General features: G+C 52.6%; 1 protein-coding gene across 1 annotated transcript in view; it reads right to left on the bottom strand.

The window, feature by feature from the left end:
• The window catches only part of IRS2 (insulin receptor substrate 2), a 29449-nt gene extending 13206 nt beyond the window's left edge, over positions 1 to 16243 (bottom strand). Inside the window, exon 1 of the mRNA XM_057532933.1 lies at positions 12026 to 16243. Coding sequence (XP_057388916.1) covers positions 12026 to 16064 — 4039 coding nt within the window. The 5' untranslated portion in view covers positions 16065 to 16243. The remainder of the gene's footprint in view (positions 1 to 12025) is intronic.
• Positions 16244 to 18733: the final 2490 nt, after the last annotated feature.

Genomic DNA, 18733 nt, shown 5'->3' with positions numbered 1-18733 from the left:
TTATTTCCTTGGTTTCAAAGGTAGGCTTGAAGATTCGGTACTTTTGGTTTAGGGTTGGTTGTTTGTTTTTTTAGCTTGGAAGCCAAACCTCTTTCTTTCTAGCCTGCACTGTAATATTTTTCAAATGGGTGAAATAGTTTTCAAGTATGCAACATGTCACAATTAGCATCTCTGTAATGAAAAGATAAGAAAACGTAACCATTTGGTTACATCTGAAAGCTGAAGAAAGATCTAACCTTTCCTGCCTCTGTCTCTCCTGTCCCACAGGCCACCTTTCTATCCTCCCAAGGAGCCCTTAAGGGAAGTTCCTGTCATTTCTTTGTTGGCTTTTTCGGGGAAAAACAGATAAAACACACACTTTTAAAAAAGGCTCAGAGCTGCCTGCACGTGGTTTCAGGTGTGTCTTAAGAAAACAGAGCTCTACTTGGAAATTAGTAGGACGTCTGAAAATTAAGCAATTTTGAAGCCTACACTATAAATAGAACTGTGATCACATGAAATGTCTGTGGATCATTTATGAGGGAAAAAACTAACTAAAATCGAAATGCTGACTTCTCACAGACGGGCAGCAGCACGGAACACATCTTACGTGTGAGTTTCCTCAGCTTTGCAGCTATGGATGCGCAGGGAAAGGTGAGGAGAGCAGGGCTGAGTTCTCAGGAAGCTTCCCATCGCACAGACCACAGGTGAGCATTCTTCTTCAGCAAGAGCTGAGGGTGAGCAGGGAAGACTCAGAAGGAACGGGAAAGGGAGTCCACTAACCTAGTGAAGTTTCTGGAATCCGAAGCCTAACAGCAAAGCCAGCGCACACAGAGAAATACTGGGAGTTCTGAGGCGAGGCTACCCAGAGCTCAGAGAGGCTGACAGCTCGCAGCCGGGGCTCAGCAAGATCAAACCTGTGGTTTCTCAGAGAAGAAAACGGATGTGGAAATTCCACTTCATTGGATGGACCCCAAGTGTCTGTGGGGGGCTGGGGGCACTGCACGTTTGAGTGGTTCCACCAGACTTTTCCAGCAAGGACACCTGCAGTCCCAGCAGGGACAGCCTATCCTGTGTCTTTGGCCAAGAACGGCTCAAGAATAAATTCAAAGATGAATTCTGAACATTCCAGCCGAACAGCACGGACTCCAGACTCGTGAAGATGCATGCTTATCACCCAGAGTTATTCTAGGAACTGAGTTAAACGCTCCACGCCAGGGAAACTTGGGTATTTTACTGCAGTGCTTATTTCATTGAGAACTAAGTCTACTCATAAACCAGCACTACCCACAAGCTAAACTGTAAATAACAGTAAGAAGTAAAACGGAATTGGGCTTCCCTGGTGGCGCAGTGGTTGAGAATCTGCCTGCCAATGCAGGGGACACGGGTTCGAGCCCTGGTCTGGGAAGATCCCACATGCCGTGGAGCAACTAGGCCCGTGAGCCACAACTACTGAGCCTGCGCGTCTGGAGCCTGTGCTCCGCAACAAGAGAGGCCACAATAGGAGAGGCCCGTGCACCGCGATGAAGAGTGGCCCCCGCTCGCCGCAACTAGAGAAAGCCCTCGCACAGAAACGAAGACCCAACACAGCCATAAATAAATAAATAAATAAATACTTTAAAAAAAAAAACCGGAATTAAGACCTGTCCGTGCTACAGCGTCTTTACAATTTTGATTATGACCCTCAGCACCAAGATGTCATTCTATCAATATTTGGAAGGTACTGTAAACTTTCAACTTGAAAAGAAAAGGTTCATTTCAAAAATTTGTCAAAATAAATAAAATCGAAAGAATGTTTCAAAATTCATGAATGTTTGTATTTATAGAAGTGGGTCAATATTTCATATCGAATATTTCCACACTGTTCATTATTAAAAGTTTAAATTTTTTTTGTTTATTCAACCAGTTAAAGTGAGTTTTCTGAAACTGACTGAGATAAATGTCCACTCCTGGCTTTATAATATTCTAGAGAAAGAAGAAATACAGATTTTGCAGTTTTGCAACTAAGATATTTTGCGAAAACGCACCTAAATATTTTCAGCTGAACTGTGCGTTTCTTAAAAGTCTAATTGGTGAAGTAAGAAGAGTTCTTTGTATTAGTGTCACCAAACTTATTTGATAAAGTATTTGTTTAAAAAATTTGATCTAAATGTAACTGGAAGAGCTTATGAGTAGCTCATGCATGTGTTTTCTGTTTCATTTGCATAATTACCAAAAGTATTATTTTAGGTCCCTTTCATGCTGGAAAACACTTTTTAAATTACCTGCATCATATAAGAATAAAACAGAAGCAGGACATCACCACAAATCACAGTAGCAAATTCTTTTTTAAAAAAATGCATCCAGGCTGTGGTATAAGAAACGGACCACTTTCCCCTTCTAGGAATTCTTGTTGCCCGAGTAGTTCAGGAGCTCTGGCTGTACGTGCATCTCTGATTTTCAAACAAAATCAATGTGCACAACAGCCTCTAGTCTGTGCCCTGTTTAATCCTGCTTACTGCCTGGAGTTTCTAAAGTACTATATGCACAGTTTTTAAATCTAGTAAGAACGTCCTGGCCTGTTTCCAAAACTTCTCCCCCACCTCACAATTCCCTCCATCCGTCCGTCCATCCGTCTAGCCATCCATCCATTCATTCACCCACCTCGGGCTCTGAAGCCCTACAGGAAGAAAGAAGCAGGGGACCACAGGGGGCCTGAGCTGGGCCTGGCAGGGCAGAAAACAGCTGCGTCACTCACATGATGGGTTGGGGTGGCTTCTACGACAGACCTGGGGATCCACGGGCATCAGATGGTCACTGACCTCAGCCTCTATTTTCAGTTGCTTTCCATCACCAGCACGGGGCCGGGCAGCCAGAGGTCCGTCCCAGGTCCTCCGAGGAAGACAAGTTTTCACAGAAGGGATCCAGACCTCATCCAGGGAAAGACTACCGGGTTTATTTACAAACACTCCCCATATAGCATATCAGCATCTTTATTTCCGTCGCTTTCCACCTAACTGGGTAAGTGCTCCACAGAGCCAACGCCCCAAGACAGGGTCCTCTGAACTTTGCTTTCTTCGTATCCTGAGAAGCAGTTTCGTCACTCCATTCATTCCTGATTGGGGGACAAGCGTTCCCGTTTTGTTATCCTGCGCCGCTGGCCGACAGCGATGCCGGGTGGATTACTGGCGCACGTGGCTTCTCATGGCAGGCGTGTGGCCCTGAGGCCGCCGTCTGCTAGGAAGGAAGTGCTCTCTCTGCGGATGCTGGAGAGGCTGGCAGCTCGTGTAAACACAGCCCTGAACCATTCCCCATAGCACAAGGCTATAGATTTCCCGACCACGTTTCTTCAAACATGGATAGCTGTTGTGTGAACTGTTATGTCTGTTTATGTCTTCTTTTATGCCTTTCAAAGGCGGGTTAGAATCACATCTTAGGAAGGCAGTGCCTTCGGAAAAACCATTTCTCATCCCATAACAATGAAGTTACAAGTTTTTTCTCGGAAAAAAATAAAAGATCTTAAAAACAAGAAGGGCACTGGTGAGATAATCCACTCCCCAGAAGATCACCACCTAGCAACCACTGATTATTCATGGGTCCTTAGGCAAATTCTAAAATTGTTCGTTTTCAAATAGACTCATGATCAAATAGAGTGATGACTCATCATGAAACAGTTTCTTAGGAAACTGCTAATGGCCTTATTCATAATGACGAGTATAGGATATTTCACTTAGAGAAGAAATGCATCTTAAGGACCCCTCAAGGAATGACTGAAAACACAGCCTCATTAGATGTCAGATCAGTGGCCCAGGATGACCCACTGATAAAGAAAAAGGACTTACATTTTCCCAGATCATAGAGGCCTTTCTATTTGAATTATCCCAAGAATTTTCTTTCTTCCTCTTCTCTGTTTTTGTTTTTTAACGCAAGTAAGCATATGACCTTGAATGCTTGCCAGGCCTTCACCCTCCTGCCACATCAGAAAACACTGCCCACATGGGCATCAGCAGCCTATTTCTCTAACTTACAGCATTCTTCCTTATTCAAGTGTCTGCTTTTCTCTAGTTCTGTCCACCAGCATACCTTGTAGTATATGCATGAAGCAATTTCCTGCAAGGCTCCAAAATAAAAAGACAAATAGCACTTCTACAAACAATAAATCTTTCTAGAGGGAACAGGCCATATCCTAGGAGAAAGGTATTCATCTCCACACAAAGGCCCACAGAGACAGAGCAAACCCTATTCTTTCTTTCCTGATAATATTTACAAACATCTCTACCCACTAATTAAATCAGTGACCTTGGAAAAGACGCCCGACCTCCCTCAGCCTCTGTTTTCACAACCTTAAAATGAGTTACATTAGAACGATGGTTCTCAACTCCTCTCCCTCAAAACGACCTTGTATTTTTTTTTTCCGTCACCACTCTGTGTGGAGAGAGTTTTCAAGTATTTGGTGTTGCAGGGGGTGGTATCTTATCAAGTACAATATACAGTTTGCTTTACTAAAACAAAGACAGCTGGAGGAATATAAGTTTTCCAACTCTGCAGACCACTGGAAGTCCAGGAAGAGAGCCTGGGAACCCCCAGAAGAGACGACCAATCAACATTTTGATTCAGCTCTAAAATTCACCAACATCACGAGAGCTTTGAAAACAACGTCGAATCCTGAACTCTTCAACCTGGCAGGTGTGGAAACCAGTTTTAAAAATGAGGGGGACTTCCCTGGTGGTCCAGTGGTTAAGATTTTGCCTTCCAATGCAGGGGGTGCGGGTACGATTCCTGGTTAGGGAGCTAAGATTCCACATGCCTCGCGTTGCCAAAAAACCAACACATAAAACAGACGCAATATTGTAACAAATTCAATGAAGACTTTAAAAATGGTCCATATCAAAAAAAACAGAAACAAAAAAAAGAGGAAGCTTTCTGAAACCAACATAACCTTGTAAATCAACTGTACAATAAAAATTTAAAAATAAAATAAAATAAATTTTTAAAAAATGAGGGAGCTTTCCTTTATTGACCAGTCTTCCTGCTTAGCTGTCCCCATCTTACTCTGAATGAATAACGTGTGGAAGAAAAGAGAGGGAAATTAAGTAACTGCCACCAAGTGAAATAAAAACCCAACTGTTAACTTGAAAGCTGCCTAAGGCTGATCTACAGTAAAATCCCAAGGTCACTATTGTATATGAGCTTCCAAAGTAGACAGTGTGTAGGACTTGGATAAAATGGGATATAAAATAAAGAGCACTAGTAAAACAGCATCTTCGTGTGGTTCAACCCACCACTACCCTTTTCTGTCTCAGGGATTCCCGGGCAAATCACTGGGACTCTCTAAGCTGCGCGTTCCTCGTTCCAAAAATGGAGATCCAGGCGGCCCTCCTATGACACAGGGCTTTTGGAGTATTACGTGAGACTTTATGTATGAAAATGTCTTAACGCTATAAAGTGAAAAAAAAAATACTTTTTGGATTTTAAACACTTCTTTTGATTGAAAGGGGAGAGGGGCATGCAATTATCTTTCAATATTGATCAGAATAATGGTTACGTTTTCATCATCTCATCAACTTTAGTAGCATTCTTTCAAAATCATTCATGTCCACCAAGTTGTGGGGATTGTTAGTTGCACTTATAATTTGGAGGCAAAAGATGGGTGGATTTAAGTAACTACTTTTGAATTTGCATAGAGAAAGCACTATGTTGCATTCATAAACATTAAAGACTATGCACTGATTCTATGCAAAAGTGTAAGCCATTCTTGAGCTATACATATGGATTTTAAGGTAATCATTAAAATCACTAATATAATGAACTCTATCATAATATTTTTTTCACATTGGAAAGATTGGAATTTAGTACTATACCCTAATAACTCACTCAAGCAGTTGTACTAACAATACCATATGGATAAAGTAACAGTAAAACTATAGTTATACTTAAGGTTATAAAGTTTTAACATGATTAGAGAACACATTATTCAGTATTGGAGCTTCAATTATGAAAATAATATCCACATCCAGCCTCTTGGAGCACAAGTGGATGAGATATTATGAAACTACACACATGTACACACACACACACATCACCCCAAAATAGTAATTATTTACTTCCCCCAAATTTGGTACTCTTTAAAATTGATACTAAAAAGCCCAGTATTTACAAAATGCTGCACATGTAATCATTCATCTTTAAGGTATATTATGGATCACAGTATTTGACCAAATATTCCAAATTTCAGTAAAAGCACCATAAGCAAATCTCGTCTCTGGGCATAAATATCACGTATAGCATAAGAAAACTGGGCCAAGTCTGAAGACACTTTTGCCTGATCAACTTTTACAAAGTCTCTGGACAGGTAAAAGCGACTTGATACAAATTTAGTATTTCCTAGTCCAATAGAAAAGACATCCAGAGCCGCTAACTTAACCATTGTATCATTTGTAAAAGTGCAGCCTGTAAGTCTTAACCCAATTCCATTTCAGCAGAACGCAATGAATTCAGTTCTGATGCAATGAATTTCAATTAAATGAGACGGCCAAGCACAGAAGTATCTTGTATTATTCGCACCCACAGAGCAAAATGCTAGTGTCCAACATAGACTCCAGCTCTCTCTATTCACACTTTCTTCTGTGCCCGTTATTTCAGTGCACAGTTAATGTAAGTCTCTGCAGCCATCTAGAAAGAAATGGAATAATCAGGAGCAATTATCAGCCTCAGCATTTCCTCGGTCTTGAGTGATGACTTCACCAGTTCTCTTCAGAAAAAATCTACCACTGAACTCTGTCTACAACAATCGACCTTGAGTGATTCAGAATAATCTCTGCCACCTTGAAGAATATGTTCAAACTAATGAAATTAACACAGAAAGAATCTTCCCATTGAAATGTGGCTATTCTCACAAAACCTACCACCTGATCGATAACATGTTTATAACCGCTGATCTTGGAGGTTCAGAAAATTCCGTTTGGTGGATGAGAATGCCAGCATTCAAAGGCCTTGCCCAACTTGTACGGAAACATGCATTCTGCTCATGCCTGCGGTAGATAAAGTCTGCAGAGAATTCACCTACTACAGGCGCCCCAAGTGAAGACCGGGCTGTGGGGAAGGGCACGGAGGTCCCCTCCCCTCCGAGCTTCCCCAACTTGGTGTACTTGGCAAAGCAGATAAAGGAGTCAAGGTACATTTTCCCTTAAGTTTCTGAGGTGAAATGGGAACACCTGATTCTGTGCTACCCAAAAAAACAAAACAAAAAACCCTCTCCACTTGCCAAATCTGATACCAAAAGTTAACCGGCTCCTGGGACTCTGCTTCTACAGAAAACGCATTAGTGGGAATTTTAACAGAAAACCCATTATCCCTGTGCTGGTCCTGAAACTTTCACAAGTTCTCTTCAGAAAGAGATTCATTCTAATACTAAGAGTTCTAAAGAAAATAAAGCATTAATTACCTATGAAAATGCCTCTTCTGGGGGTTAGTGGGCCTGTGGAAGAACAAAAGAATCAAACGCTGGAGGTTTTCCTACCCAGTTTGACAACCAGACAAATCAAAACAGGGCAGGAGTGATCACCCTCATTAAATCAACCCTGAAGAGTGAAGCCCCAGGCCAAACAATGGCCAATTCAGCAACTAAAAGTTTAAGGGTTCTGTTTTTCTCATAAGGCATCCCATATTAAAAGCAGCACTGTCAATTTTTAAAAAGCTATATTCCGGTTACACATTTTCATCTTGACACTATCTCTTATAACCACGTGGTAAAAGGTCATTAGAAAGTACGGTCCTGATACAGTTTCAGGATCAGAATGCTCTTTTCCTTAATTGTTGTTTTACTACGTAATTTAAAACACTACTTCATGACAATTGATAATTATCTATGAAAAGAAAAATCTCAAGTGAAACAAAGAAGGGAAAAAACAATGGTTCTTGGAGACTGGAGTAAAACCAGCCACCAAAACAGAAAAGGCCTGAATTTCTTAGGAAGGTACCGGCTCCACGTTCAGACAACTATGAGCATCCTGGGTTTTGTTTTTAATTTAAGAACACCTGTTTACGAAAGTGTCTTTCCTGTACACGCTCATGGTTTCAAGGTAGGAAACATCAGTAGCATGGCTGGATTTATTAACACGTTTCTTTAGAGGAGCTGAACCGCTCCGGATGTTGACAACCTCCTGGGCCTCCCAGGGGCCCTGAGCACAGGAGGAGAGAGTTGTAAGGACCCCATTCTACAGACAGAGAAAGTGAGAAAGAGGGATTAAATGGCTTTCCTCTCTCGCACATTGACTCACGAAGAACAGCAACTAGACACCTGGTTTCCTGATTCCTGGGTTAGTGTTCCACACACCCTGCTTCCTTCTCCGAAGTACTATTTTGGTAAAGGTTTCTCTTTCAATAAAGGAACTAGAACAAGTCATGTGACTTTCATTCAGGAAAGCCTCTGTGTGTTTTCATTAGCACCTTAGTTGTCTGTTCCTGGGAACAGGGTGGGAACAGGGCACGGATTACCTTATTATGACAAGAGCTAGCCAACCAAAGCGGAAAAGCATGCACGACAGGAAAAATAAAGCGTGTGTGGTTTGTCAAGTCATCTCCTTGGAGTTCTAAAAATATTCAAGTCCCTTGCTTTAAGACTTCAACAGACAATACTTTTAAACATGAATTGTGACTGTGTTGTCCCTTCAGAAACAATTGCGTTGCTCTCTCATCCCTTGATTCTTTCACTGTGGGAGGTGAATAAACAGTCCTTTTATGGAACAAATTTAAATACAGATGCTTTTGGGGTAATTCTTATCTAATCTGCCTTGAACCTACACATAAACCAATTTTAGAACAAAAACCCCACCAAAGAGGAATAGTAAAATAACACAGTTTATGGTATACACCGATCTATAACCCTAACAACCAAATATATAAAGTTCATTTTAAAAAGCGGTGTTAAAGCACAGTAAGTTCAGTAGCATACTTTCAGTTCCCAAACAATACTCTAAAGATTGGTTATATTTTTTCCCATACACACCCACAAAACACAGGATAGGTAACCTTCTCCCTGCTCCCAAGTAAGATGCATAGTTTAGAGCTAAATTTGCATCTGCTCTGCAGGACCTACAAATACATACACACACATCTGTGTCAATCTAAGGCGTACTAACTTTTTAATTGGCTCCACCATTGAAACCCCACCGCCATCCCCAATGCTATTGGAAACAACCATCAAACACTGCTGGAACCTTACCTCTTTGTCACCACTTCTCCAAATACCAAACGCTACCCCCAAGGGACCCCGAATGGTCCCACTTCAGCGTAACTCGTGAAGTTTTTCCACGCGGAACCCAAGGAGCTGGATGTGGAAACACGGCCACTTCCAAGAGTCAGGGCAGCACACCCAATGACTCAGGGAGTTCATTTTCCATTTTATCTTCAAAGAAATGCTTTGCAAGTCTTCCTTCCATAAATCATGCTCTCAAAGAACACTTATCTCCTGTGAACTTTTTTTTTATGAGCATCACAAACAAATGTCTACGCGTAAACGTGAGTTCAGTAAAAGTGGATGTTCATTCTGGGTTTCTCGACGGTCCCTTTCTGGCTCCACAAAACGCAATTTAGTTTCCCCGTTAATTAAGATGAGATGCTCGTCTTCCCTAGCCTAAGGTTCTCTGTGCTCAAATTAGTTTACTAGAAATCCATTTAGCATGTAGTCCTTTTTTCAAAAACAAAATGTGGTTTGGGCACAATGGGTCAATTGTAGTTATCCATTTTGCTTAAAAATAGTCTTTTTTCCTTCTTAAGAGAGTGTTTACGTTAACGCCCACAGAGACTCTGGACAACCAGCAATCCAAAGCCATCTCTCATCTTGTTCAGCCACCGCCGAACATACAAACTGCTGTTTTGATTTCAGAATCCTGAATCCTATAGGTTGTAAGGAATTTTATACTGGTGGGAAATCTGAAACAAAACAGGCCAAATCAGGCCTCTCATAAACTTATCTCTTGCGGTTTAACATTTTCCCTCATCTGAAAAGGGCATTATATTAGACGTGAATCACGTTTCTCAAAGTATCTACTTTATCGGAAAGGCCTTGAATCCTTCCAGGCCTGGAGGTGCACACTCCAGCTCATTCGCCCCATGACTGCAAGAAACCCCTCCCAGGGCCCTCCTCAATCCAGTCCCGGTTTTTCCCGCCTACTCCACCAGCAGCAGTAAGAGGTGTTGTGTTCTCAGGCTGTTTTTCTGATTAGAATCAGATTTCAGCAAAACGTACTTTCGTGTTCACGATGGCCTATACCCATTCCTGTGCGTATGGATTTCTCCTCCACTCAAGTCTAGTTATGCTGGTGTGTTTATCTGGTCTGCATCTTGGACGGCAGCTAATCATCCTTCAAGTCCCAGACACACGAGCAATTTTTCAGATGCACCTGTAGGGCTTAAGTTAACTCCACACAAAGTGACCTTCCGCTGAGCGCCATCGTTTATGGGACACGTCCTGACAACTCCAGTGGGCTTCATCAGATGCTGAAGCACCACACTCCTGAGAGTTCTCCGTGACTCTTTTTATCTTGTGTTCCACAATTTTAGTAAAAAAGCAGGTAGCGTTTCCTCTGTTATATTGGAATTCCAGGGTATCCACTCTACAGCTATAACTTTAAATCCCACGGATACTAGAAAACACATGCTGGATTTAGATGGCATTAGAGGGCTCTGTTTACTTTTAGAAAAAAAGGTGTACGGATCCCCAAGCTACCTCAATCGTCACCCTGTAACCCTCGCAGACTGCTGACCTCAGGCCAGCATCTAAGCCGTGTTCACTGCTCTGTGCTTTGCGGTTCCCACAAAGCCTCTATCTTCCTGACAACCCTGCACAGAAGCGGCTACAAAATTAAAGAAGAAACTCTCTTGAACCCACCGGCCCCCCCACTCCACCTCTCCTCCACCTCATCATTCAAAGTTTGAGACAGTCAGGACCTCTGAGACAGTCAGGACGCCCCTGCAGGTGCAAGGCAAGCAAGCACACCTGTCTCCTTTTGGATCTGTGATGAGACTGCAGAGGACAATTCTGGACACCATCCCATCCAATGGTTCCCGAGAAGACCAGCATGGCCACCTTTCACTGTCTCCTCTGAAGCCCAGATTCACATCGCCTGGGTGGCCGAAAAATCCTGGGGGCCTGGGCCCCGCCCACTGGTCGCTTCACGTCACTGCGCCTGGGCTGCCCCCATAGGCCATTTCTCAAGCACACTCAGGCGGTCTAACTGGGGCAGGTGCTCCCGGCCATGGTCCCCAAACCGGCAGCACCAGCACAACCTGGGGGCTTCTTAGGAAAGCACACTGGGGGCCACACCCCAGACCCACGGCACTGGAATCTCGGGGATTCACCTAGCCCGGCCGTCCGGGTCTCAGCAAACTCTCCACGTGACTCCCAGGTGGGCTCCAGGTGGAGAACCACTGCTTCTGAGCTGTGTTTAAGCAGCGTTACCATTTCAGCCCGTTCGGAGAAAAGGAACGTCTCTGGTGGAAAAGCTCCTACAGGCTACGTGTAAACTTCAAATGGTTCGCTGTTCCCTGCAGCAGTCACCAAAATGGATGTTCGTTTCCTAAACAACTTTTGGGCCTGTTTTTTATAAGCTCTGAGGCTCGGCAAGAGCCAGCCGGGCCTGGCTCCAGGAAAACAAAGAGAAAGGTGAGGGCTGCGGCCTGGGAGCTGCTGGAACTTCAGGTCCCCTCCCGGCAGAAGCTTCCCACCTCTCAGATGGAGAAGACCCCCTCTGCCGCCTCCCCCCCGGGGGTGGCTGAACTGGGGGCACCCGCCAGGTGTGTTCATGGGAAGACGGGGAGGCTGGGCCCAAGAAAACAAATCAAAAGTCTCCCGAGTCCGAAGATTCACATTCAACTCAAAGATGACCTGAGTGCTCTTGCCAAGGTCTCTGGGGTTCGAGAGCTGACATCGGGCCAAAAGTGAAACAGAACAGGAAACCTGCGCCCGTACCGGGCATTTAGGTCGAGGTACCAAAGAAGGGAAGAGGCTTTAGCCACGGATGCCCTCGCGTGCCCACCCTTCTTCCACCAGCCGCAGGGGCCTCACCTTTCACGACCGTCGCCTCTTTCAGGTGATGCGTCAAGAAGTCGAGGCTGGCGTAGGTGCTGGCGGAGGGCAGGGCGCCAGGGCCGGGCCCCACACACACGCCGCCGGTGCTGCCGGCCCCTACCGCGCCTATGAGACCCCCGAGGCTCCGGGTCCGGCCCCAGGCGCTCTTGTCTCCCGTCTGAGGATGCTGCGGCGGCTGTGGGGGCGGCAACAGCCCCGGCTCGTCCCTCACGTCGATGGCGATGTAGTTGAGGCCGTTCTGGAAGCCGGCAGAGGTCTCCCGGCGCATTGGCGAGCCACTGCCCCCGGGGCAGCCGACCAAACCCCCAGGCTGGCTGGGCGTCCAGGGCCGCGCCTGCGGGGGGAGCGGCGGCGGCAACTGGCGGGGGGACGTGGGGGGCTCGTCGCCGCCACCCAGGACGTTGCCGCCGCCCCCTTCGCCGCTTTTCCTGAGAGACACGTTCTCCACCGAGGCCGAGTTGTGGCGCTTGGGGTTGTGGGCGAAGGACGGGGACACGGGGGTCACAGTGGTGGTCGAGGAGAAGGTCTCCGAGCTGTGGCGGCGGCGGCCCCCTTGCGGGTCCGCGCGGATGACCTTGGCGCCGCGGTGCGGGTCTGGGGGCTGGCTGGCCTGCAGGAAGGCCTCGACCCCCGACACCTGGTCCATGAGGCTCAGCCTCTTCAGGCCGGACACGAGGCTGCTCACGCGGGCCCCGTCGGGCTTCGGGGGCGCGGCGATCGGTTGCGGTGGCGTGGCAGCCACGCCGAAGGCCATCTCGGTGTAGTCGCCGCTGTCGCCCGCCCCCGAGGACGGAGAGGAGGCCGCGCCAGGGCCCTGGGAGGGCGGTGCCGGAGGCAGGCGGTACAGCTCTCCGGGCGGGGGCGGCGGCGGCGGCGGCTGCAGGGCCGAGGAGGGGGCGGCGGGGCGCGGGGGCAGCGGCGGGTACGCGGAGGCCTCGGGGGACAGGAGGGCGTCCAGGGAGCCCACGGGGTCCCCGGCCTGGCCGCCCGGCTGGGGTGACTTGGGCGAGCTGAAGTCGAGGTTCATGTAGTCGGAGAGCGGGGAGCGCTGCCGGCTGTCGCCGCTGGTGCCCGGGGTGCCCGAGCCCAGCGACGAGGCCGGGCTGCCAGCGGACAGCAGCGACGACGACGAGGCGGCCGAGGCCAGCAGCGGGGGCGCGGGCGGCGACAGGCGCGCGCCCGCCTCGCCGAAGTCGATGTTGATGTACTCGCCCGGGCTCTTGGGCTCGGGCGGCAGCGGGTACTCGTGCATGCGGGGCAGGGTCTGCAGCCCCTCCAGGGACAGGCGCGTGGGCCGCGCGGCCCGGCAGCGCTGGCCCAGGAAGCCCTCCGGGCGGCCGCTGCCACCGCCACCGGGCCTCGCGGGCGAAGGCACCGCCGCGTGGGGTGGCTGCGGGTGGCCGCCGCCGCCCCCGGCCCCGGCCGCGAAGGCGCTGGCTGGCTGCGTGGACCCCGGGCCGGCCGTCGACTCCAGCCGCTCCTCCTCCAGGATGCGCCCCACGGGGGAGCTCATGAGCACGTACTGGTCGCCGTCCCCGTTGCAGGCGTAGGGAGCCTTGTAGGAGCGGGGCAGGGAGCTGTAGCAGTAGCCGGGGACGCCCCGGAGCATCTCCCCGCCGCCGCCGCCGCCGTGCAGGGCGGCCGAGAAGAAGTCGGGCGGGGTGCCCGAGGCGCCCGCGTCGCCGGGGGACATGTTGAGGTAGTCCCCGTTTGGAAGCAGCCTGCCGTCGGCGGCGCTTTCCACCGCCAGCTTGGAGCCGCCGCACCACATGCGCATGTACCCGCTGTCCTCGGGGGAGCTCTCGGCCGGGGAGCTGGTCTTGTAGCCGCCCCCGCTCCCCGGGAAGGCCCTGCTGGCGGCCGACGCGGGCGTGGGCCCCGCGGCTCCCGCGGGGGGCAAGGCCGCGACGGCGGCGCGCGGCTGCAGGATCTGCTTCGGGGCGGACACGCTGGTGGGGCTCATGGGCATGTAGTCGTCGCTCTTGCAGCTCCCGCCGCCGCCGCCCGTGAGGGCCACGCCGGGGGTCATGGGCATGTAGCCGTCGTCCGTGCCCAGGTTACTGCTGGAGCTCCTGTGCGACCCGATCTCGATGTCGCCGTAGTCCTCGGGGTAGGGGTGGTAGGCCACTTTGGGGGAGGACGCGGGGCACGACGGGCAGAGGCGGCCTGAGCTGCCGGAGAAGGTGGCCCGCATCAGGGTGTACTCATCCAGGGACGCGGAGGAGGGCTGGGGCACTGGCCGCTGCCGGGCAGGCGTGGTCAGGGAGTAGGTCCTCTTCCTCAGGCCCCTGTCCAAGTCCTGGGGCCCGTCCCCGGAGACTCTGCGGTAGGGTCGGCCGCAGTGGCTCAGGGGCCGGTCCATGGTCATGTACCCGTACAGCTCGCCCGCGCTGCCGTCCCTGGCCGGGGGCGTCTCGGCGATGGACTCGGGCGTGTTGCTCCTGAGACTGCAGAAGGCTCTCAGGTCCCCAGGGCTCGAGCCGTACTCGTCCAGGGACATGAAACCAGGGTCGCTGGGGGAGCCCGAGGCCGAGGCGCTGCCGCTGGAGGGTCGCTGGGGGTGCAGGGGGTGCTGCATGTGCGGGTGCGGGCCCGGGGGCGGCGGGTAGGAGCCCGAGCCGTGCCCGCTGCTGGACGACAGGCTGCCGGGGCTGGTGGCGGCCGCCGGGGGCGAGTGCGCCACGGGCATGGACATGGAGCGGCTGTGCTGCAGGGCGCCCCCTGCCGGCGCCAGCGTCACCTTGCTCGCGCGGCCGCCGCAGCCGCCGCTCAGGGTGTGCGAGCGGCTCAGGGGCGCGCGCACCGGCCCCGGGCTCAGGGGGCTCCCCGCCACCGACACCGGCCTGCCGCCCGCCGCCCCGGCCCCCGCCGCCACGCCGCCGTCGCCCTCGCTGGCCGTGCGCACCCGGCACGAGCTGCACTTGGCGGCCGGCGGTGTGGCGGCCAAGCTGTCGGTGCGCGAGCGGCGCACCAGGCCCGTCTGGCTGGGGGGCAGATTGACCAGGTGGTGGTGGCGACGCGCGCCGGGGACGCTGATGGGGTGCGTGGCCGACGAGCCGGACGACTGGCTCTTGCTGCGCGGCCGGAACTCGAAGAGCTCCTTGAGCGCCTTCATGGCCTCCAGGATGGTCTCGTGGATGTTCTGCGCCACCACCGAGTCGTCTGCCTGCATCCACAGCTCACCGGGGCCCGTGACGGCCGAGCGGCCCACCTCGATGAAGAAGAAGCTGTCCGAGTGGCCGCAGCGGCGGATGTTCATGAGCTGCAGCGTCACCGACGGCTGCTCGCAGTTGAGCTTCACGAAGCCGATGGTGCGCGCCGACAGGCACAGGCGGTACACGCCCGTCAGGTTCTTGCTCTGGCCCAGGCCCTTGGGCTTCAGGTTCACCTGCCACACCTCACGGTAGGCGGCCGTGGCAGGCGCCACCAGCCCGTAGCTGTCATCGGCCGCGGCGGCGGCGCCGGCCGAGCCGCCCAGGGCGCCGGGCAGGGAGGCGCTGCAGGACGCGGAGGGGGCGGCGGCGGCGGCGGGGGGCGCGTCGCCGGCGCTCGCTCGGCCCTCACTGACCAGGTCGGTGAGCGCGCGGTACCAGCCCTCCTGCTCCTGCTCGTTCTCGGCCGCCACTGCAAAGTACTCGTCCTTGGTGTAGAGGGCGATCAGGTACTTGTGCTTGGCGTCGGCGCGCTTGTTGATGTTCAGGCAGCAGTCGAGCGCGATGACCCGCTTCGGGGCGCCCGCTTTGCTCCGCCACTTCTTCTCGCTCTCGTAGTACTCGAGCCGCGGCGGCTGCGGCGCCGGCCCCCCGCCCGCTGTCGCCGCCGCCGCCGCCGCCTCGTCGCCGCCCGCGCCGGGTCCGCGCAGCACGAAGAAGCGCTTGTGGCCGTGCTTCTGCTTGCGCAGGTAGCCGCACTTGCGCACGCCGCTGTTGTTGTTGTTGTTATTGTGGTTGAGGTTGAGGTTGGGGCCGTCGCCGCCCGCCGGCCCGGGGCGCCCGTGCATCGGCGGGCTCGCCATCACCGGCGCTTCAGGCCGCGCCGCCCGGCCCGGCGTGGAGGGGCCGGGGGGAGCGGAGGGGGCGCGGGCGGCTCCCTCCCCCCTGCTCGCCCGCCGGAGCCCGCGTCTCTCGGGCCCAGGAGGTGGGGAAGGTTCGGGGAGGCCCGCCGCGGGGAGGGCGGGGGGCCGGCACCGCGCGGTGGCGCAGCGCCCTCCGCGATCCGGGGCCCCAGAGGATGCCCGGCGCGGGCGGCGGCGGCGGCCGCTGCCTCCCGGGCTCTCGGGCGGCGCCTGGGGGCTCGCGGGCTGGGCCGAGAGTCGGGGGTCCCCGAGCCGCGGGGCCGAGCCTAAGGCGCGCCCGGCCGCAAGGGTCCCGCCGCCGCGCCGCGCTCCGGGGTGCCGGGGTGTGCCCCGGTACTCGGGGTCCGCGCCGCCGCCGCCGCCGCCGGGGCTGCTGCTGCTGGTGCTGCCAACGGCGACCCGGGCTCGTCGCGGTCCCCGCCGCACAGTGAGTAACACATCGCGCACCGAGTGACTGAACTAAGAAGAGCAAAACAACATGTGACTCGGCGTTACGCAGGCACACACGGCGCGGCCCGCCCCGCCCCGCCGCCCGCATTGGCGCCGCGCTCCCCGACAGACGGCTGGCGCGGCCAATAGGCTCGGGGCGCGGGGGGGGCGGGGCGGGCCGCACGGCCCGCCCCGCCCCCCTTTCTCCCGGGGCCGCGTTTCCCGCCGTCCCCTCCCCCTCCCGCGGAAGCCAGGGCCCGGGTCGGGTGGGGGCCGGCCCGGGCCTCATTAATCAGAGGCTCGTTGTGGATGCCGGCGGAGGAGATGCCACCCAGGGCGGGAAAAGGGGCGCGCGGGAGGGGCGGGGGCCGGCGGCCGCCGCGCGGAGGGCCCTGCCCTCCCGCCTTTGACTCAATTAATTGGGCTGGGAGCTTCCGCCGGGGAGGGGACTGGGGTGGGCGGGGTGGGGGGGGAGGAATTGGGACTGCAGGGGGCGGGGGCCGGCGGAGATCAAGGGCCGACACCGCCCGCCAGGGTTCGGTGCGTGGGAGGGGACGGTGGCACCGCACTCGGGCCCCGCATCGCCTCGCCGCCGCCCCACTAGCGGGGGCCAAGATAGGGGCAGTGAACTTGGCCGCCCTCTCGGAACCCGCCTCCCCCCAGCACACACTTTGGCTTGCGGATCCGGCGCCCCGGCTTGGGGTGGACGCGCGCCCGCCCGGCTGGGCGGGTTTGCGCCTGGGTGGTTCCCGGGTGCCCGGCCCGCGGCTTGTTTACGAGCATCACGTTAGGCACCAGTGAGCTCTGGACCCATAGCAGTTTCGTGCCCCTTCCTGGAAGGAGAACCGGGGTGCTCCCGGGGTCCCACCCGCTCAGGGGCGCCCTTCCCTCGCACCGGGTCGTGGGCTCTTTCCGGGGCGTCATCAGCGCCATTCACTTGTCAGGATCTCGGGAAGTTGAAATCGTCTGTTGGATGTAATAGGAGAAAGAGAAGGAGGACGAGCAGGCGTAGAGAACTGCAGTTTCCTGAGTGCCGGGAAGAGGGCGCGCTCCAGCGAGCACACAGCCCTGGGAGCCGGGTACCCGCGGCGGGTGCCCTCCTCCTGCCAGACCCTCCGCCCCACGCGCGGAGGCGCGGGAGTGGGCGGTTCCAGACCCGCGCGCCCTTAGGCGGCAGCGGCCGCCGCGTGGAAGGCGCCCATGGATGCTTCGAATTTTTACATCTGTGTGCCTTCTGTGACTTTCCAAGTCGATCACAAATAAGGACCCACCATACAATCGCGTCTCCTAAATGACAGTGAGGGCTACTGGTGAGGGTGGGAGTCCCCGAGTTCAGATGAGAGCAGGCTCCGGATCCTGCAGAAACCAAGAAGGCTAAAAGCAAGCCCTTGTCTTTGTTTTTTAGTTTTTTGGTTTTTTCAATTGTGTGTCTTCACGAAATGATTTGGAACAATAATCTTGGTTATTTTTTTATTAAGTCCTGGAAGTTTGCCTTTGAATGTCCTCTGTACTTTATAAAAGTCTTTATTTTAAATGTAATAAAGTCTTAAATTTAAGAAAAATAACAAGATTGTAATATTTGAAAGGGTGATATATTTTTTAACATGTTTGTAAAAACTGTGACCTAAAAATTCTGCTAGTCAGTTTTATGGGCCAAGAGATCCCTACTTACAGAAAGATCTTAATAGTTTTGTTTGTTGTGTATACACATTATGATTATTGATGAGTAACAAACATAAGAATAATCAATGACACAAAAATCATCATAGAATTTGCCTCAAAGAGCTGTATGTAAAGTTGATCCGTCATTTTAAACCATGCTTTAAAAAGTAATACCTCTGGGAGTGCCCTTTTAAGTGTGCATGTGTATTTCTATGTGTGGGCATGGGTGTGTAGATACATTTGTGTGTGTGTGTGTGTGTGTGTGTGTGTGTGTGTATGATTGTGTATGTGTTGGGGGCACCACCCTTATGGACATTGTGCTTCGGTTTTTTATTCTTTTTAGATCTTGCTGCCCCTTTTATGGTAACATGTTGCCTAGCGATCAGTTAAGTAGTTAATATCCATTCCTGTTTTCTTCTTCCTTGACCCTTTGAAAAATAAAATTCTTAGGAACTCAAAAAACAAAAAACAAAAAAAGAGAGAGAGATGAAGGGGTTCTTATCTGGGAGCTTGAAGAA

Source organism: Balaenoptera acutorostrata, chromosome 18 (genome assembly GCF_949987535.1).
Source record: "Balaenoptera acutorostrata chromosome 18, mBalAcu1.1, whole genome shotgun sequence".
NCBI lineage: Eukaryota > Metazoa > Chordata > Mammalia > Artiodactyla > Balaenopteridae > Balaenoptera > Balaenoptera acutorostrata.
The sequence above is the reverse complement of the archived record's forward strand: the minus strand, read 5'-3'. Positions and strand labels throughout refer to the sequence as shown.